Source organism: Adelges cooleyi, unplaced genomic scaffold, assembly GCF_023614345.1.
Source record: "Adelges cooleyi isolate 19-005CV unplaced genomic scaffold, UGA_ACOO_1.1 ACOO_flye_CR_arks_rails_tigmint_CR_PRNA_118, whole genome shotgun sequence".
NCBI lineage: Eukaryota > Metazoa > Arthropoda > Insecta > Hemiptera > Adelgidae > Adelges > Adelges cooleyi.
The window spans coordinates 381,397-403,725 of record NW_026095771.1 but is presented as its reverse complement, the minus strand read 5'-3'; the positions used below and the strand labels follow the sequence as shown (position 1 = coordinate 403,725).

The following is a 22,329-nucleotide window of genomic DNA, read 5'->3' as shown; positions in this document are numbered from 1 at the left end:
TAGTTTCTCGTTATATATTTTCACGTGGATCACCTTGTCTGCGCTGATAAATATTTAGCTTTATTAAGTATAATTATATTCATTTTAATATTTAGTTAAAGAAAACAATAAAATTTAATAATAATATAAATATTTGTATTTAATTTTAATAAATATTAAATACATAACTAATATTATTATTTAAATATAATTATTATCATTATTTATTTATAACTAATATTATTATTTAATTATAATTAAGTATTGGGACGGGCAGACAGCAGAGTTCTACTGCGTTAGTGTCTCACACCTAAGAGGAGATCAATATTCAACCGAGATCACTTTACTTTAGATTTCGACTTAACTATAGCTTTGTAAGATCATTGTAGCCAATGGCTAGAGTTGTATGAGCTAACAGTTCCCATTTAGAACAACAATTCTATTTTAAAAAATTGCCTTTTTTTACTACACCCTAATTATTGTTATGGCCGTCGGTGACAACCCATTTTCATTGCCTGTTAACTGTTGTTTCACTCGCATAGAGCACCATAGAAATTCTAGCTACTCTCAAAGTGTAATTTATTCTTTGGTTTATCCTTAATAAAAAAAAAAAAGTTTGATTACGGCCCCATTCAAGATCTGCCTCTGATCTTGTTTTCAGACCTTAACCCCTAAAAAAATGAAATAAATAAAAAGTTCATTATTATATTTTATTGTATTATTTGATTTACTCCGTTTGGTGTTGTCCCAACGTGAAGTCCTCGGCATTACAATCCTTCGTGCCGTTGCCCCAAAAAAACGTTACACACTGTATTGTAATTCGATTAGGTAGGTTTTTTTTCTTATCCATTGACGCACATGCTTGTAGGTATACCTGTTCTATATAACGCTATACGTTATTATATAATCTATATAATATTCGTTCGTGTACATATATACTGACTGGTCTGTTTCGCACCGCATGAGAACGCCGCCGGATCGACATAATCCGTCGGACCGCAGAGAGATCTAAAGATACAGATAGCAATAGCATAGGTGTAGGGGAGATAAAAAAATAAAACGAAAAAATCAATTTACCATTATTGTCATTGATATTTTGCACATTGTTTCCGCGGCCCCGGATACAAAAAAAATAAATAAAGAGGGTCTTAAGGGGGCCACTTTTTTTGTGTTATTATTATTATTTTGTATATGACGTTTTTATCAGTCCGACGCCATCCCCAAAGCGGTAGACATCCGTGAGACTCTCTCGCAAAAGTCAGGGGAGCTCGATTCTTTTTATTTTTCTATTATTGTATTATAATCTGAAACACCACACCCCCCCCCCACCCCTTCCCGCATCTCACCCCAATGCGTTGAAAAAAAAAATTTTAAAACTTAGATTGTCACATGAATATTAGCCGAATAACCATTTTGTAGTTGAAAACTTATCGAGTACGCAATGAAAAAGGACAAGTTTTTTGAGCTGACTTGCTAATTGTTTAGTAATATGGCTGTTTAAAAAAATAGTAAAAAAAAAAAGTTTACCACAAGAACAATTTACCAATCCATTTTTATCACATTTGTTTTTTTTTTTATGTCAATTACTTTGAAAACAACCGAAAATTAATTACAATTTTAAATCTTTAATTTTTGACTAAAAATAATAGCGTGGGCCCTATTCAACAAAGTCTAAATTCATTAAGTTAAGTACCTACTATGAAATGTATTTAAATTACAATATAAAATATTATCTGATAAATTTATTAGGGACTTTGTTGAATAAGGTCCACGCTTTTCTTTTTAGTCAAAAATTAAGATGTTTAACATTATTTAAAATTGTACTCTATTTTCGGTTGTTTTCAAAGTAATTGACATTGAAAAAAAAATGTGATACAATTGATTGGTAAATTGTTCTTGTAGTAAAATTTTTTTTAAAAACTTTTTAGTTCACTTAAGTGTTCACCGGTAAAAATGGTGTACGATTTGGATTGGAAAAACCTAATATATAAACCTATATGACTTGTCACAGTGTTATTAATAAACGTTCACAGCAAAAGCTATATAGAGGTTGTGTTATTTATAAAAGTTTATATTATGAAAAATGTGTCAAATATAGATACCTAAACCAACCTCTCTGAGGGGAAAAAAAGACAAATTAATATATAAACCAAAAATTATAATAATTAAGCCGGTATATTTTGTAATACAATAATATCCATTGTATATAGTTTTTTTATTTTTTCAACGCCAGTCAATTTCTTTGTCGTTGTTTGAAAACAACAGTTGTATTATCTTAAATTAAGACAAAAATTGTATTTAACCTATACAAATTAATTAAAGACGTTCACGTGGGAAGGATTTATCGTGTACCTATACACTAAAATAATTATTAAACAAAACAGACTTGTATATTATTATTGTAGCTATTATTTCGTGACAACGTGTAATTAGCATATTGTGCGTACACAAACACATACAGGTGTCGTATAATATATTGTAATTATTTAATTGGGATGCAAATGGCTTATACAAGTGACACACACACACAAACAAATTAAATTAAAAAAAAACAAATATTAATTTTACCAGTTTTGCGTTGGGTAAAAATAAATAAAAAAACATCCAAAACAATTTTATCGTACCAAAAAACGACCAAGTCATAATTAATAACATAACACAGAAATGTTATTAATTAAATTAAAATAAATACAACGACAAAGTATCATATTTGACATAAAAGTCATAATATCGTAGAAACCAGTCGAAATTGAATATTTTTTTGATTAACTTGTACTTGAAAACAGTTTACTTACATATACTTACCTAGAAAATATGTTGGCCTGGCAAGTTCATTGCCATCGCATAGTTTTCAGTTGTAACACTTTGAGATGATATTTTTAATATTTTTTTTATTAAAATACGACATAAATCTTAATAGACGTCTGCCAACCTTTGTTCGTATTAGTTAAAGAAAATCATTCCATTTTAAAAAAAATATTTCTTTTAAAAGAATTTTTAATCTGTTAATAAGGCAGCGCATGGCTTTATTTTTTAATTTATTCACTCAAAAATTATCTAAATGGAAAGGGAAAAAGATAAATGGATACCAAATAAATATGAATTGAATAAAAAAATTAACAGTCTCTAATTACATATTAATATTACCTAATTCAAAATATTGCCTTAAGGTTTGTGTTTTTTTAAAGATACATTTGACGCTACAAGACTTTAAGATTAAGATGTCGGTCAAGTCGAGCATTGTGCGGGTATTCATTAATTACATTGTATAGGTATACTTACAATATACCAAACCTAACCTAAGGTACGGTCGGGTCATCTAGTTAGTACCACCTTCGGACGCCGTTGTGAACTCACGTGTGTAATATTATTTTATGTCCTATTGACAAGTGAAAAAAAAAAAAACAATTTTGGTTCCTTTATTTTTCTCAAAGAGTTGTGTTTTTCTATTACTTCGTCCGTCGCACAGAAGACATGGTACATAATACATATATACTATTAGGTATAATATAGTGTTCCCATCAGCACTTCCTGTGGCGTTGAGGTCACTCTCCGTGTAGAAAAATCCTATTGTGCACAGTTTTGGGTTATCGACAATAGGGACAAAATAAACAATAAATAAAATAATGACATTTACACGGTTGTAAATGATAAATTATGCCAAAGGCCAGTGTCCACCCAAATGTGTGCTGTACCTAAAAAAAATGCCGCCAAAGAACCGGACCTTTTTATTTATATTGTTATAGGTCAGGTTAGGTTGAACGTCAAGTCGTTTCCTGACCCACGTGGCGTACCTTTGAGACGTTTTACTCGAAGGAGGTATTGTGACAAACGACGAATAATAAATGAAAAGAAAATGTACCTACAACAACAAGATATACAAATATATGGTCACCACGGAATGTGTGAACAAGAAAACCGTTTGTGAAAAACGGTTTAGTTCCAAACAATAATGGGTTCTCAATGACAAAATAACAAATTAAGTAAATAAATAAATGAAAAAAAAAAAAATTGTTTTAACTTTTCGTTCAAATGTATTTAATGCGTTTTTTAAATCGTTCACAACATTATATATTTTTTTAAACATTTATTTACAATAAATAATCATATTATTATTGTGTAATATTATTATTATTATTATTATTATATATCGAATAGGTAGGAACGAACCGAGTCGTTTTTTTTTTATTATAAAATGATAATATTAACGCTAATTATTAGTACAATAATAATAATACACTTGTTGATTATTTTTCTCTTTCAAAAAAAAAAAAAAAAATTGATTATTATTTTCATAAATAATTCAGTACAATGACAGACAATATTTGATTTTTTTTTTCTTAATATAATATTTAACACATATGTTTTGGCACTTAAAACACTACTTAAAAAACAAAAAAAGGGAAAAAAAGAGATAATATTATAATATATAGGTATACTTAAATAAATAAAAACGGATCAACGGCCGGCGCGCGTAGGGTAATAATTATTATAGTATAATAATAATAATAATAACTTAATAATTAATTATAATAATATATATGTATATATATTTACAAATGACAAATATTTATTACCTCTACGGCTTGGGTCGCCACACAACGAAACAACAATATCATAGTCATCAATTCAAAGAAAAAAAAACATCAATAATCTACTCGAGCTGGTCGGAGACACGGTTTACTGTAAACTATTAGTTATTCATTTTTTTAACAATAAAAAATAAAGGCAGGTAGGTAGGTAGAAATAGATATTGAACAAAATTATTGATTTATAATATCTAATAATTGAAACAAACAACAAACAGTATCCAAAAAAAAAAAACTACTATTTTTTCTATAGCGAAACACACTTTAACACCTAAAATTGCTAAGAAAGGTAACTGTCGAAGACAATTTGAAAAAAAAAAATAATAAATACCCAACGGGGTAATCGAATAGGTATAATAATATTTATAATGAGATAAAAATACTTATGTATATCTACATAATATTATTTTCGTTTAAAATTTTCAAGTATTATGTACAAACACACTCATAGACACACACACAAAACGCACATAATAATAATAACAATAATATTATTTATTATCATTATCATCTTTATATTAGTATAATATATGAACTCAGCACTCGGGACGGGACAGACGAGAGAGAAACAGGATGGTCGGTATTACTATTTCTATCTATTATTACAACAAAATAATATATATAATACATATACATATATAATAATATAGTAAGTCGAAAACGGGTTATCTTATATTATTTAATTGGAATTATTATAATATTATAGTCATCGCAGGGTGTTGGTAGGTACTTAACACACCTCACCATATTGTTAAAAAATGTGCAAGTATAATATATAATACATATGTTATGGTTTTTTTTTAAAAACGTTTTTGATTATAATCGTAATAATAATTGTTATTATCGAGTCGAAATATAAAACTGAATGGGGCCCATAATTAGTTTTCCACGCATTCGAGTTTTGTAAATTTTTTTTTAAGAAAAGATTGTGCGCTTAATATTAATATACTACATTAGGCGACAACAAACGTTAACCTATAAAATATTTATTTTTTTGGCAAAAACAGGAGTTATTTTTGGCCGGTATGTCCGACTTGATGGTCAAAAACAAAATAAAACCAAAACGAAAATAATAATAATTATTTACTATTGTAATAACAATAGATGTAGTTGTTGGGTACACATAATGTATATTAATATTATATATATAAAAAAAAAATAAAAATAGCTTACGGCTTACCTAATAATACATTTTGAAATGGAAAAAAATAATGGTCGTACCTTTCTTTAAACGCGTTCACTGTCGGGTTTTGGTTTTTTGGATTTTTTTTTTTGGTTTTTGGATTTTTTTTTTTACAATATCAACTGGTGGTTGTTTTTTTTTTCGATTACTGTGATCTATCGGTGATTATGTTGTGTATCTATTAGTGGATGACGCTAGGAACTTGTCTGGTGATCGGATCGTTGTCCATGTCGGACGACGTCGACCCGGGCCGGTTGTCCTGCAGCTGTTGTTGTTGTTGCTGGTGTTGTTGGTGCGCGAACGCGGCGGCCGCCTGGTGATGGTGGTGATCGTCGGCGGCGGCGGCGGCCGCGCTGTTGTAGAACGAGAACGGCGACGGGAATATGCTCATGGGGTGAGCGTACGGGCCGCCCGGCTTGGCCGCGGCCGTCGGATAGAACGGGTTGTAGAACGAGCTGACCACGGCCGCGCCGTTCTTGGGGCCCGCGTGGCCGGCCAGCGGTTGCGCGGGCGGCACGTTCATGTTGACGTCGGACGACGGTGACGCGGGCGAGCCGGGCGCCAGGCCGCCGGCCTGTTGGAGCTGCAACTGGTGTTGTTGGTGTTGGTGTTGGTGTTGTTGCTGCTGTTGCTGTTGTTGTTGATGCTGCTGCTGCTGTTGCTGTTGCTGCTGCTGCTGCTGGTGGTGTTGCTGTTGCGCGACCAGCTTGGACAAGTGGATGGGATCGAACGACGGCATGGCCGCGCCCAAGTACGGATTGACCAGGCCCGCGGGCGAGTAACCGGCCGCGCCGAGCCCGTCGAACGAGTGGAGGGCCGGATGGTGGGCCGACGAGAAGTACGGCATGGGGAAATTGGCGAAGTTTGACGCGCCGGTGGACACCACCGGGAAGTTGTGGAAGTTGGCCGCCTTGTGGTGCATCTGGCCACCGCCGCCGCCGTTGCCGACACCCGCGCCCACGCCGCCGCTATTGTTGTTGTTGTTGTTGTTGTTTTGCATTTGGATTTTCGGCTTCCTGCGCGGCCTGTACTTGTAGTCCGGGTGTTCCTTCATGTGCAACGCCCGCAGCCGTTTGGCCTCGTCGATGTACGGCCTTTTTTCCGTTTCGTTCAACAGTTTCCACTCGGCGCCCAGCCGCTTGCTGATTTCCGAGTTGTGCATTTTCGGGTTGTCGTGGGCGATCAGCCGCCGTTGGATTTTCGCCCAGACCATGAACGCGTTCATGGGCCGTTTGATGTGATCGGCCTTGTTGGGCGGCTGCGGCTGGTTGTGCTGCTGCTGTTGTTGCTGCTGCTGCTGTTGGTGCAGGTGTTGTTGGGCCTGAGCGTGGTGAAGGCCGTGGTGATTGTGCAGGTTGGCCGGCGGCGACACCGACGACTCCAGCGCCCGGTGATGGTGATGGTGGTCCATGATGAAGTCGAAATTGGTCATTTGCGGCGTACCGTCCATGACCGACGCCTTTACTGACAAAAACAATCGAGTTTACCTGGCCAAATATTATGGTGTACAGGTATTAGGTATGCGCGTGTAATGTGGACGGTCGCGGCAATCGACGAAAAATATATTTTATAAACGATAAAAAAAAAATCGAATTATTTTATCGCGACAAAGTAAACGAAGCACAAGTACGCGACGCGACGACGACGACGACACTTGGTAAATAACAGCGGACACACGCCGGACCGGTAAACCGCGTTGCGGTGTGATATTATTATTATTATTATGCGTGATGTGCGCACGAACCGGTAAGCGACGGGACTGCGTGAACGTTCGAATGCGTCAGTGCCGGTCGGTCCGCGTGTACCGCGGCCGGTGGACTCGGCCAGTGGGCGGGACCGGGACGCCGACCAATGGCGCGGCCGCGTCCCCACTCCCTTGGCCGTCGCCGCCGCCGCCGCCTGACAATCAATCGTTGTAATATACTTTCGTCCCGCGGTATTGTTATAATAATAATTATCTTAATAAAAAAATTAGGATTTTAAAAGGCTATTTTTTTTTTATTGAAAATTATTAGCCAAGTAAGTGTTTTTTGTACAGAATTTTGTAGTATATTTTGAGTTACTTAAAACCAAAATAGAAAAAAAAACGGTCGGTTTCCAGTCCGGGTGGTTTTGAATTTTACAACTCTCAAACAAAATTATTATCATATTTTATCATCAAAGACGATTCGAGATTAGATGAGACACATAAACCGTCGACACTATCTACACACAATAATATTACAATAGTACACCTATTTATTTGGCACTTATAAACCAATTGTTTACAAATTGTATTTTTATCTGTCCCATATTTGGTAGGACTAACCTAGTGCAGTACAGGTAGGTAGGTTATCCGTGTGTCAGATAATCGATTATTTCCTAAAGGCATACCTGTATTATAATATTTCATATATTATATTATATAAAGAACGAGTCGGCTACGGTTTTAAAAGATAACAAAACTCACATGGACAATACTTGGATAATAATAATAATATTGTTTTACAATAACGTTGCCACAATCGACCACAATCGAATTGAGTATTTTTATTTTCTTTTGTTTAAAGCTTTCTTTAATTCGTAAGTAGGTATGGCTTTTTTTTATGATTATACCTACCTTACTCATGTTTCATATTGTATTATTAAACGTATCAGCTGTCGTGTTATAATATATTTAATGAAAAATTTGAATTTTTCATTATGTTATAAAGATTATTGTACATAACGACAATATTGGTGCAAACGGCTGTGAAAATATAATGTACCTATCTAATATTTTAACCAAGAAGAAGAGACACGTGCCGTTTTTCCATCCGAAAACGAGTGAAATACAGTAATGTATTTTTCGCTAAAATTGCCTATACCGAACGCCTTAAAAAGTATAATCGTCCACTTGATATATATCAATATAATAATTATTATTGAAAATTACCAAATAATTAAATACCTACTTAAATAAATCAATAAAACACTTAAAAATAATTTTAAAGCAACCTAGGGCACATATAGTACACCCCAGCAGTGATTGTAATAAATAACGGTGTGTGTGTGTGTTGAGGTCAAGTACGGTGTCTGTTGTATGTTGTGTAGAGTTTATTTTTTAATTAGCTGGAGTAATAATTATTAAAGAAAAAAACCGGAGAGAGAGAGTACATAAGATATAAGCCGGAAGTTTTGTGTTCATATTGTACAACATTACAATGTATACAGGTATGTTATATTTTATAAAGCGGAACGTTTGTATTGAAATATACACAAAAGCTGTTTATGCGAATGTTAAAAAGAAAAACATTTTATTTATCCCGTGTATTGTGATTTTCCTGTTTACTTAAAACACTGCGGTTAATTATTAGGTACTGGACGGTTTGTGTATTTGTAAAGGAGTCGACAGTATGATTTTTTTTATTTCTCCAACATGTTATCGACTCCCACCCGCCTCTTAACAACGGCGAGCTGGTGAGATAGTTAATTATTGTCATGATTTTTCTAGACTTGACTTTATGAACTTATTTTTAAAAAAAACCGAGTTAGTTGACTCAAAGTTTCTTTCACCGAAACAGCCATACATCTAGATAATCTTGTATACAGTGTACAATATTATATTAATATGTTTATTAAGTAGTATTTACAAATCTGGATGTAATCTGTGCAAGTATCTTCTATAAGTTTATAATGTATTCTAATACTATTGATCAATTTTTTTTCTATACAAACACTCGGCAGTATAATAATAATAATAATAGCTGTTGTGACCAACGCGTTTTGTATTTTACTGTGTGTACCTATTCTGAACAAAAGTCAATATAGTACCCACATAATATTATTACTATTACCTGCTACAAAATGTCAGTGCGGTGCAGTCTTCAGGGATTTGGTCGCACGGTATAAGTACCTAGGCATAATAGGTCTGAAACAATTATTCGAAAGTAGATGTACGGCGAACAATACCTAGGATTTTCAAGAAAGAAAAAAAAGGCACAGAGAGTGTCTAGTCGTTTCTATAATATAAAGAATCCGGGTCTGGTCGCGGACTGTCTCAAAGAGACCTGTCATAGTACACAATTTGGTACAGGGCCTATTATTTTTTTTTTATTGTACACATTCGATGATGTCTGATCGAGGAAGTGCGCCAAGACAAAATATATATATTTTTTTACAAACAACAAAACACAACAGGCTCCACAACTAGGTCTTATTCCTAATAAAAAAATGTCTTAAAAGATATTTTGTAACGTTACTGTAATAATTATACTTGTTTTACTGTTATTTCTCATTCCGTTTGCTAATAAACGAAAATAAGTTATTGTTTGAACTCAATCAAATATTGGCTATTTGATATTAGGCACTGTAATATAGTATGTTACATCTTTTAAGTGGGATTTTGTGTACAATTTGTTCTTTTCCGCTAATACATTCTCGAGCAATAATTGTGTCTTTTAGCTGCCATCGACTCATGGACATGCAAAATAATTATCAGATGGGTTTTGGATCTATTTGTTTTTTTTTTCGAGTCTTTGCACACCTCGACTGCGTTTTGAGTCTCGTAGGTACAGAATTAAATGGCAGCACAACAGCGCTAGTCCAACGGGCATTTAACATTTTTACAATAATTCCTGGCCTTTAGATTTGGGATTCGTCCACGTGGTCATCGCAGGGTCATCGCAGGCTGTTGGTAAATTATGACCTGACGATTCTTCCAGGTGTCTACCGTCCATTGTCGTCGGTGCCTTGTGTCTTGGTAGGAACGCAGAAAGCAACACGAAAAACATCTGCGCTTAATTTGTGATTGTGTGCCCGTTTGTTACCGAACCATTGTCGAGTGTGTGTGTGTGTGTAAAACATAATATAATACAATAACACGTTGTATTATATAATATATGTCTCTCGTACAGAGGATATGTACTGGCGACACGATACGATGCCATTGCGCAACGGCACGCATTCACAACACGCCCCTGAGAAGAGGTAGGTAGTACTTAAACGGATACGAGATAGAGACAGAGAGATGTAGGGTGCGACGGGATGAGAGGGTGTTTAAAAAAAAGGGCTATTTTTTTTTTTGAATAGGGAAATAAGAGAATCACTCGTGTAAACACGGTTTTTGTAGGCCGTGGCCGGGACACTGTATACTCTATGTATATCGGCGAGGGATCAGGTCAAAACATATGTCACACGAATAACGTTGTTGCGATCGAGTGTGAAAAATCCTCTCCCCTCCCCCCCCCCCGGCAGCATTGTGTTGCCCGTCGATAATGATCAATTAGATCTACACACACGACGTTATGGATCGTTTCCACCGGCGTCAATGAGCCGTTATGGAAAATTATTATTGAAAAATACAACATGGACCGCCCCTGCTTCGCCGTACAGGGTGATCGTGGGTAAAACGGTCGGCGGTGCATAATATCCAAAGACCAGGGTTTTCATCGGACGTTTCTTTCCTTGTATTGTAATGGTCTTTCCATATCCGAGACGGTTTAGCAACGGCTGTCTTGGCCATTCCCATTCTGCGTTTTATTTCCTCCTCGGGGCCACTTTTGTTTGACATGCGTGCTCCTAAGTGTAACTACGTCGTCTTTGCTTGGTCAATTCGATCAACTAGAGCTCTCTGATAGACTGAGATAGTTTGGACGTGTCGTTTAGAAGAGCTTTTTTCGACATGATATACCATGTGTCACCATTCCGGTATTTAGTCACTACAATCAATTTATACATCAAGTTATTATTCGGAATAGCGGTTATCGAACAGCCGATAAGGTTTTATCCGCATAGGCAAAACAAGATCAATTCGAAATTATATAAATAATATCTTCCGACACTTCGACCGGGTCGTAGTTAACCCCGATCACCCTGTACAGCAGCAATATATTGTAGTTGACAGACAGACGGTACGGTATACGGTCGACGACAATGGGAAAAGTCCAGAGAGGGTAAAAAAAAAATCTGCTACGCGTTTACCCCTCGCACGAATGACTATAATACGGTGGTTGTGTGTGTGATCTCTCACGCTGAGCGCTACTTAGGGTCGTCACGAGGACGGTAATAATAATTGTCAGCGATTTGCACGCGTTATTAATTTCGCTTTTTTATTTTTTATATTTTTTGCAGCCCAACGCGCGCGGCCGAAGGGTTGGGGTGTTTGTGTAAAACAAAACCGCTAAAGGCCCCGGTAAAGTCGGCCGCAGTTGTCGATCGAGGACAATAATTATTACCTACCGCTGTTTCGCATTGAGTCGCACAACAAATTTTGGAGTTACTACCATACGACTAGCATGTGTTCAAAAATCTTATTTACCCAGCCAAATCGAAGAAATAGGTAAAACAAAACTACGTGGGTCAAAAATTCATGTCGTCACAAAGACCACTGGGAATGTGTAGCAAGGTTGGTTAGGTTAGGTTGGCAAGGGAGTGAGGTACCTCGAAATGATCATCCACGAACCTCGGTACAAGCCAGGGGTGTCAGGAAATTACTATTAAAATATGATTTTTGTTAATTAAGTAAAGCTGTTTTTTTTACCAACATAAATTTACATATTTGTATTTATCGATTTAACTTAGCTTTATGTTTGTCACAATACATTTGCACGAAAATACTAATAATTTGAATTATGTGTATTTTGTGTACCTACAAGAAATTATGTTCCTAGTTGGGGAAATACACAAAACAAGTTCCCTCATTTAAAAGGTCTACTAAATATTTTGGGTTTTTTTTTTTTTAGTTTTTACACGAAGCTGAGAAGATGTTGGGCATAGTATGATTGATCAGCAGCAGCTATTACACGGTAGGACCGAATGCGATGGACGGCTGCTGCATAACAGATAACAAAGTTCCTTATACATCAGCGTGATTTTTTATTATACTTAGAAACAGTCGGCGAAAAAAAACGGATATCTGCCAAGGTTTGGTATACCGATTGTAATTTTCCCACGGCCAATGGATGCGGGGAATAATAATAATAATAATAATAATATTGTAATGGTATTGAAACAGATAAGTGATTGGCAGCGTCCGTTTCAATAATATTATCATACTATTATAGTATCTAATCAGACGATCTATCCAATTGCGTCGTCTCGGCCATTTCTCAATACAGGTAACACAATATTTTGTGCTGTTGCTAATCGCGTAGGCGATCATAATAAACAACTTATAAAAAAATAATAAGTTGCACATCGACAGCAGTGCATCTCATCGCGTTCACATCCTGTTTGTATACATTTGTTAACGGCTTATTATAATAACAATTCGCTTAGAGACGTTCATTTATTATGTCATACGTTAACGGTTAATACATTTTACTCGATCGTACTTAAGCCGTGCCGGGTTCACCCTCGCAGGTTTTGTACTTAACGTCACTTTTTGGATTTTATGGTTATGGTCAAAGAAAACAACACAATATTTTTGACTTTGTAAAATGACCCGCCGGTGGCCTATGAACTAAGTAACAAAATAAATTATCTTTCAAATAAACGCTTCGCAGCGAATCTGTTGGTAATAAGTGCAAACCAAGTGCGATATCAACCAAGACAGTAAGAAATTATTTAAGTAAAAAAAAAGGGCTTATTAATAAGGGAATTAAAAAAGGGGGTTGTTTTTTTTTAAGGATATTCTACTTCAGTCCATCGTGTCCATTAATGGGACCATTTCTGCCACCACCAAGACTCTCCACTCAGCTAGAGATAAGATATAAGAGATCAGAGATAAGTGGTAACAACTATCTATGATTAAATGTTCCTATTAAACTAGATCCGAATAGAAACGTTTTAAAAAAAGGAAAACTTCAAAATTATTGTAAGAAAATCAGTGTCTTTAACGTTAAACGGATCACACTGTCACGTCGTGACGGCCCTGGTATTCGCATTATAGCGGTAGCAACATGATTTATTATAATATAATATTACCAAGGCAAATGGATGCATTGGATGCGCTGTCGGTCTGGATGGAGTGACATTACAAAAAAAAAATTACAGCCACATAAATTTGTTGCGGCGTTTTACCGTCGACCACAATCGGCGTTACTTGTTTAACAAACACCACAAACATTACAAATAAGGGCCAAAAAGCACACAGACCCCTATTTGATTATTACACAGGAGGGTAGCCGACGACTGACGATTTGCATACTTAAGCTACAACCCTCCTATTTGTAAATAACGCCTATTAACTATTAACTATTATTATTATTCAATAACAAACCCATAGAGTATTTACATATATTGTACCTTTGTCGAGAGTTCGCCACGCGCGCGTTCCATTCGTTTATTCATTATTATTATTATTGTTATTATTTACATTTTATATGTATGCATTATGAATATCCCACGTGAATGCAAGTACATTCAGAGCGTTTTGCATTGCACGCCACAGCTGATACAAACGATAGGTATTGTCATAATATTTCTGTAATATATTATTTGTATACTAGTGTGTTGTGCGTGACACGAGCTAGATAATCACTAAACACTGGTTCAGTCATTGAAAAAGTTTAATATCGTGTTTTGTTTTTTTACCAGAAATACAACATATGGCCGACGATTGTCTGTCGTTTGTTTTTGGGCTTAATAACGCGTAGGTAGACAACCTGTGGATTGTGCCTGGGGCCCGGTGAACAAGTGGTCGATAAAATAGGGCAGTGTTTAATGTGGTTCGTGTAACGAACGACGAATTGCTAGTACCTACAATGCGAGATAGAAACCGATCGGACCAATAATAATGGTTATTAAAAAAACCACTCGTGTTTCGTGCACCCGACAGTTGACTTCCTATTCCTTTCCAGCCAATTTCTTCGGGTAACAACTCTATGAATCACAAATTTTATCTGATTGTTACTTTGGGCAAGGGGGAGAAGGTAAAAGTTGTAAAAATTCACTCGTTCATCCTTAAATTTTGGAAAAACAAAAAAAAACTACATTTTATGTCTCTTTTATACATTTATTTTGATAATTGTCGAAAAGATAACACCTTTACATCTTCGTGAAAACTTCCGTCAGTCACTTAACTCTTCAACAATGGTTATCGTGTATTACCCGTCGCCGGTATACAGTCAAAAAATACAAAACAGTTTGGCTCAGGAACTGAATCGGTTGTATTCAACATTTATGGAATTACCAAAGTCCGAAAATTCGTTCGAATTTTGAAGCGAGTTAACCTTATCCGTATTTATCTAAAAAAAAAATAACTTTATTTTTTTTTTTTAGCTTGAGAACTTTTTCTGTTTGGGATCGCCACTGGCGGTATTTTTAGCACTAAGGAAGACTAAAGATTTTCAAGACAACACAAGCATCTTCCCTCTATGAGCGCGTTTACAATATTTATCATCCGATGAATCCCGTTGTATACAGGTAAAAAGTATAGTAATATTACTTAAAAAATATTAATAAAACAAATTCGTATATTGTTCCGTTAGAACTCTAGTACGTTAACGCTGTTTGAAAAATAGTAAATTTAACTTCAATATTGGGTGGGATATTTTTTAGACATTTTTAGCACCATTAGTATACTGTGAAAAACTGAAAGAAAAATTGAATAACTCTATATTTACCTAAGAACGGGTGGAATATTTTTCTAGTTTCACTTTTTTAAGCAAAATTGTTGAAAATCTAGTAGAGATCTGAGTGGCTCTATACTGTGGGCAAATGTTTGAAGGAGAAACCATAATATAGATTATCTAAATATACAATAATTCTAGTCGAAGATCATTTCCCCCCCCCCCCGTCTTTGTATTTCGATAAATAATCGAATAATAATAACGATTATAATATACTTGGTACTTTAATTTTTAGTCAATAGAATTTTGTTACATGTTTCGGGTTCGGGTAGATTGTCGAAATTGATGGACATGTTGAGCGCTTCCGCTTGAGCGTCCATTGTCTTTTCGGATTCCGGAAACAACCGCGTGTACACAAAATAGGCCACATCGTAGTTTGACCAGTAGGATGTATGTGTATACAACATGGAGAGGTAATTGCTGGCCGAGCCTCCGATGCTGTCTCTCAAAACGTAATCCAATCTAGGATTCAGCGCTATATTTCGCGTTTTCGTTATAGTGACCGTATTATGTAAAATTTTAATAATTAAAAAAAAAAAAATACATACTTTCTACGGGAAGGGCGCCGCCTTTCGAATGTATTGCAGTTCCGTTGCCCGACTCGTTGAGATTCGGTTTACTCTCTGTACTTGCAGACTTGAACCACATACCGAATTTCTTAAACGCTTCACCGCTTTTCCTTCCGTCCGGTGGTTTCGTCTCGGCACCATTAGCAGTATCGTCGACGACTGGATCGATGTTGTTATCACTTATTGGTTCTAAAGTCGATTTCCCGTAATCCGTCTTAACACCATACGCTTGAATGCCGACCGGTTTTATGCGACTATAATCTTTTACCACCAACGGTTCAAACCTAGGAGTGCGGAATAATACATTAAGAAGTTTGAAAATAAAGTTTTGGACAAGAACTGTAGGCGGAATTGAGAATGGTAGCTATAAATGGGTTCATAATAAGCCTGTTTGCGCCATTTGCTATCACGGCGAAGTGTTTACATCCGGTGCAAACTATTTTTAGCTACGACCAAACCAATGTTTTGTTTACATAGTTGTTGTTCCTACTACAGCCGGCCCCCCGACCAATCGCAGTACTCGACACAGCCGCCCCCCGACCAATCAACAGCGACCATGCCATGTCACCACTAGCGTGTGACTATATAAGGAGGTCGACGCAAGCTCAACGATCAGTCTCTTGGAGAAAACCATCAAGTGAAGATCTCTATTCACGACCAAGTCGCAGCCCACCTCCACACTCCGATGTCCACTCTAGGGTCACCTTCTGGTGCCCACTTTGGGGTTACATCTTGGTGTCCACATATTGGTTAGTACTGGACTGAAAGCCACAGGTTGGTGTTGTGCAAGAAGATTAGGAAGACATGGGAGTGCGGAATAGAAGGAGATCGAGTCAAGTGAAATGATTTGGCGAAGGTGGCGAAAACTAGTGGAGAGTTTAAGAAACCGGAGGAGGAGCAGGAAGAATGATTGTCAAGTAATATTGTTATACTTTTTACCTGTACGCAACGGGATCCGTCGGATGATAAATATTGTATACGCGCTTAGCCAACCACAGGGGAAAGATATTTTCGTTGTCGTGAAAATCTTTAGTTTCCCTTAATGCTAAAAACACAGCCAGTGGCGATCCCAGACAGAAAAAGTTCTCGAGCTTAAATAAGATAAAGTTCTTATTAGTGTTGCACAAACATACTCTAAAGAAGATACTCACTTCGAAGTTCAAATGAATTTTCGGGCTTTGGTAATTCCTTTTCTGAGTCTGAAAAGATGATAAATCAAAAACTGAGTACAAACTGTCGAGTGTTATGGGAAAAAAGAAAAATTACATACAAACGGTTCCCATCCGGTTATGATATCGTACGTGATGACACTGCCTAAAGAATGCGCCATAATGGAAACTTTGATATCGTGTTGGGGATGGCGTTCCACAAATTTGGAATGTAACCGATTCAGTTCTTGAGCCAAACTGTTTTGTATTTCCTGCCCGTATACCGACGACGTGTAATACATGATATCCATTGCTGAAGAGTTAAGTAACTGGCGTATGTTCTTGAGATTCAAAGGTGTTATCGTTTCGACCAGACCTGCCGATAAAGATATATTTTTCTCGTGCACTTTTCCTATTTAAATTATTATTATTTTATTTTTATGATACCTCCGTCGAAATTACACGTCGATCTCCAGTCGACTGGGAAAAATTCCGCTCTTTGCTGCGAACCTTGAAAATATTTTTGTTTTATCCATTTCACGCATTCTCTAAATCTATACATAAAAAAAAAAAACATTAACAATTTGTGCGTAGGAAAATTACATATTACATAAACAAAACAATATGTATGTTAAGTATAATATTAAATCAAGTTCCCGACAAAATTGCTTAATATAAAGAATACATTACACCACATCTGATAAAAAAACCTGATGGTGCACTCTAAAATAAATTGAAAAATGTAAACAAACTTTAATAATCTCAGGTCAGTGTGACAAAAAAATAAAATAACTCTTCTCTTACTCATGGTCAAAGAAATTTGATCAAGCATCTGTAACGTTATCACCATAAACCTAATTAACGTTAATCAACAACTTGCTATCAGTAATTCTTATCAGTTTACGTTATTATTGTAAATAGTGTGTACAATATTTTTGGTACTATGATTTGGCCCTATTGCATTGAGTTTGAACCAATCAACAATCATCATTTGAAAATCTATTATTTTAATATGGAGTGCGCTATCTGCTTTTATATAATTTGTGATAACACGTTGAATGTCACAAGGGTCATCACACATAATCTTTGCTACAATTTTATTGTATACTTACTGTGATGTATTTTTTATAATTTTCATGTTATCCATTTTATGACCGATTCCGTGTACCATAAATATAAGATGGGTTATGTCATTTAGTTTATCGTCGTCAGTAGCTTCGGTCTTGTACGATCTGTTTAATTTGGCTCCTGCGGCTAAAATTACAAAAAAATTATATTAAATTAAATTTAACCTAAGAACAATAAACTTAAGTATAAACCACCGATTTTAATTTAAAATTGTAAAATATTTCATTAATGTCATAAATACAAATACACGAAACGGCATGTTTAAACTTTATATTATTTAAGCGTTAAGAAATCCCAAACTATATTTGAACTGTTCGGCATCACATCAAATAAACAATTTTTTAACTTTAAGTCAAATATTGAAAAAAAGTGAGAAAGTCTTGAAAAGTAATTTTAAATAACTATCCAAGTCACACAAAAATTAGATTAACTTAATGATTATGTAATGTTTTAAAGACCAATACATTTGATTGTTTTTGTAGCATTTAATTAAAACGAAAAATGACTTACATCTTTGAAAATATGATCCTAATTTTTGGGTAACACTTCTCATGATTTTCGTTCGTGTTTTTTTGCTAAACGAAAACACTTCATCTGATGAATACCATACCACATTCGAATCTCTGAACTCTTCAGTATGGATAACTACCAAAATTATTTATTTATTTGTTTTAATATATCAGTTTTGATTTAGTATTTACAAGTTAACAAATTTCAGAGAGTAGAAAGAAGGGATCCGAGGGATATAGACACTGCCAACAAAGTCGGAAGTGTCAATAGAGAAGCAAATAAAAATATGTTCAACATTCAGATCAGAACAGACATTGATATGTTGTTGATTTATTTTTTTAACGTACAAACAAAACAAAAATATAATTTTAAAAAAGTCACCTGATATTTTTGTATCGTCGGGATTTAAATTTATAATTCTATGGTTGAACAATCTTAAATGCATGTCTTCTATTTCGTTGCCGTGTTCGTGAGGCTGATAGTCATCATAAAACCACGTGCCTCTCAAAATTTCCGTCTCTTCTCCTGTTTTAAATTACACGTTACATACAAATAAACCGATTGAAACCGTTAGAAGGACTTTGAAATCATCACAATACAACTTACATACCTGGCCAGAAAATTGAAGTACATTTCATCGTACGCAAATCTGCTTCGTAAAGACCACCCCTAACCACGACTGTGAATTTGTTAATGAAAAATTGCACTTTAGGTTCATCGTTACAAAAGTTGGCTCGGTATCTGTTTTCTATGCCCAACGAGTCGGACCCATCGAACTTGGTCCATCTTTTGGAATTCGAGTCGGTCTTGTAAAACCATCTAATATTTTTCGGTTGCAACGGTTCGCGAGCAAGGTCAATACTACTCTCCGAAGAGGAAGATTCGACAAACCCGTTAGATTTAGTATTTCCGACTAAAATAGGATTCTCAACGTGTGTACCATTTGTATCCATACCACATGAATATATTCAATTAGGTACTGAAACAAATAATTACTCTAATAACACACACATACAAAATAAAAATAAAACATTTAACAAGTTACAAGAGTACAATTTACATTATCATACTCATTGTACATCCACTTACTTATGCCTTTTAGAATTATTATAGGAGTTGTGTGTATGCCAGCAATCAAATTTATAACCAATGTAATTTTTAATATATTAATTTTAAAGAAATACTGTAGTCTTACTACTAAATGGTTGCGACTATTTACAAAGAACAACAGCTGTTGTCATTGACAGCAAGAATATTATTAGTAAAAAAATAATAATAAGTTATTACCTTTATACCAATTATAACATACTGAATCCAATACTTTATTTGCAATCCCTTCTCTTTGCAATTTGTTAGGATTACTACATTCAATGTTTCAATAGGGTTTTTAACAAAACATATTTATTTGTAAGGTTCTGTTTTTAACTGTGTGTTGCTATAATATAAAGAGTCGAACTTAGTACTATTGCTTTGGTTCTTAGTTATGTTTCCTACATCATCTACGTCAATTATAGCAATATTATGTCAATCGCTATAACTACTTCGAGTAACTGAAATAACTGAAATAGACATCAACAAAAATCAAAATTATTAAACTCAAATAACGACAATAGTTGCCAAGAAGCTGTCTTTGGTCTATAATAATATTTAATATGATGTTATGTATACTCGTTTACATATAAAGAGGAACAAATGTTGACTTTGAGGTTGATTTGAAAAAAAATAAAATTACTAGGCAAAATTAAGTAACACAATTATTACACATTCACTGTCTATGCAATTTTGGAGAATAATGATAATTACTTATATATTTTATATGTTGTTGTATTCAAGCCCACTGTACTGGTTTTATTTTTTCAAATTGACAACAAAGCTATATAAAATAAGAGATTGTTTTGCTTCACTGCTTAAAATTATAACAAAATCATTTTTGTGTGTGTGTATTTGTTAAGCAGGAAATACTCGTACATAAAATGCTTTTACAATGTTATGTATTTGGTTTAATTTTGTATTAACGTTTTATTTTTTGGGTCAGTTTGCGCGAGAAGAAGTATTTTCTTTAAAAAGTATACACTGTGTGGGTGTCCTCTTAAGGGGATTGCACGTTGTCTGTTTTAAGGAGTTTTATATAGGCAATATATATAAAAAAAAGAAGGTAATAATAAAATTCGGCCAAGGCAATTAATTTACCGGTTAATTTTTATAATCTTTAAGTTATTATTTATAATTCAAATAAATGTGTCTATGAGTAAAAGCCATTTTGGTTTATTTGTTACCAAAAGTCCAGAAAAAATTTCGACTTTATAGGATGGTCCAATTTCAATTTTGTAAAGAGATTCGAGTTTTTTGGCTAATCTATTATGTTATGTAGGAAGCAGATTTTCATTTGAACATATCAGTTTTTTGTAAATAAATAAATTAAGTTTGCGTTATTTTTAATATTAAAACCTACATTTTTTCCTCAAAAAAAGCAAAATATCAAAAAGCTTTTTCCTTAATAATCTAGTAAAGTTGCCAAAGAAACTTTACAGAGTAGTCGACACTACAAGTAGTCGAAATTGTGTCTGGCTAATCCCTTTAAGAATTAACCTTGTAGTACATTTTTATTAAAAATTAATTTCTCGTAAAATAGTCCAAAAATTGACTTCAAAATAATTAAATTTGTATATTTTTAAAAATTTATATAATAATTATTATTTAAAATATAAGAAAATTTATACCTATCAACATCCAAAAGTCAAAATTAAAAAAAAATTAATAGCGGCTCTAAAAATCACTTATTTTCAAACTTTTTAAGCACCCTGTATATATTTTTTCGGCAACAAAAGTAGTAGACAAATACAAAAACAAAATAAGGCTTAACAACAGAAGTGTTAAAAATTGTGTACACTTGACCAAGAAAAGTGGGTGTATGTATAATGTTTTACAAGATCTGGTATAAACATTTAGATATGAAGGTATACTTTTTTATTTAAAAAATGTGAACAATCATTATTCGGCTGCTCTGGAGAGAGAATGGAAATTCAAAATACCCATAATAGTTTGATCATAAGGCCGACGGTAAACAATCAAATATTTATCTAAAATTGGTTTATCTAGCCGTGCAAGATTTGGTTTAGAAAATGTCCATTAAGTATTTTGTGGTTCTTAATACGTTATGTGGTGATTACTTGTGTCATATCGTTTGACGCGGTCCCGACACATTTCCCGGAATTGATAAATACTTTCAAACATTTATCACCCAAGTCTAAAGAATCGTATCACGAGCAATATGGGATGCAATATTTTGTACCATGCAATTGTGCACGTCCATTTATGTAAATTCCTACCACTCGATGAGTTGGAACGGTACAATACAATGCATGATTTTCATTACTAGGCAGTATTAATGTTATCGGTTTTGTCACACAGTGACGAAACTAAAACAATGATGCCGCCTGTGTGGGTACTTTATTTTTACTTGTATAAAGTGCGAAACAACATGAGCTATTACGAAGGAAACTTAATCCAATTGGAGTCTATTCACGAGGAAACGTTTGAGGCATTGCGAAGTAAGATTCGAAGGGATTGCCCTGACTTGGAAACCATGGACAGACGTCAAAGAGAATCGTACATTAACGATATAATTAAAGAAAGAGATCCGTCAAAGTTGTAGGAAAACAGAAGTGTTTCTAATAAATGTATGCATGCATA

At 34.7% G+C, this 22,329-nt stretch overlaps 2 protein-coding genes across 2 annotated transcripts; both read right to left on the bottom strand.

Annotated features, from left to right (window-relative positions):
* Positions 1-4,297: 4,297 nt before the first annotated feature.
* Positions 4,298-7,494, bottom strand: LOC126847719 (transcription factor Sox-19a-like). Its single transcript, XM_050588096.1, has one exon. It carries the CDS (start codon positions 7,199-7,201, stop codon positions 5,933-5,935), a length of 1,269 nt encoding a protein of 422 aa, XP_050444053.1. The 5' UTR covers positions 7,202-7,494; the 3' UTR covers positions 4,298-5,932.
* Positions 7,495-15,505: 8,011 nt separating this feature from the next.
* Positions 15,506-19,589, bottom strand: LOC126847700 (phospholipase DDHD1-like). Its single transcript, XM_050588078.1, has 10 exons — positions 19,247-19,589; positions 19,018-19,161; positions 18,637-18,771; positions 18,111-18,252; positions 17,446-17,552; positions 17,121-17,374; positions 17,002-17,043; positions 16,790-16,941; positions 15,830-16,134; positions 15,506-15,756 (listed from the first exon to the last, which is right to left on the bottom strand). The coding sequence occupies exons 1-10, from the start codon at positions 19,587-19,589 to the stop codon at positions 15,506-15,508; spliced, it is 1,875 nt and encodes a 624-aa protein (XP_050444035.1).
* Positions 19,590-22,329: the final 2,740 nt, after the last annotated feature.

Coding starts and splice junctions, on each gene's coding strand:
- LOC126847700 (XM_050588078.1), bottom strand. CDS start 19,589: ATGGATACAAATGGTACACACGTTGAGAATCCTATTTTAGTCGGAAAT. Junction 17,044..17,120: donor TAACCGGATGGGAACCGTTT/GTATGTAATTTT, acceptor TTTCAGACTCAG/AAAAGGAATTACCAAAGCCC. Junction 15,757..15,829: donor CGGCGCCCTTCCCGTAGAAA/GTATGTATTTTT, acceptor CGCGAAATATAG/CGCTGAATCCTAGATTGGAT.
- LOC126847719 (XM_050588096.1), bottom strand. CDS start 7,201: ATGGACGGTACGCCGCAAATGACCAATTTCGACTTCATCATGGACCAC.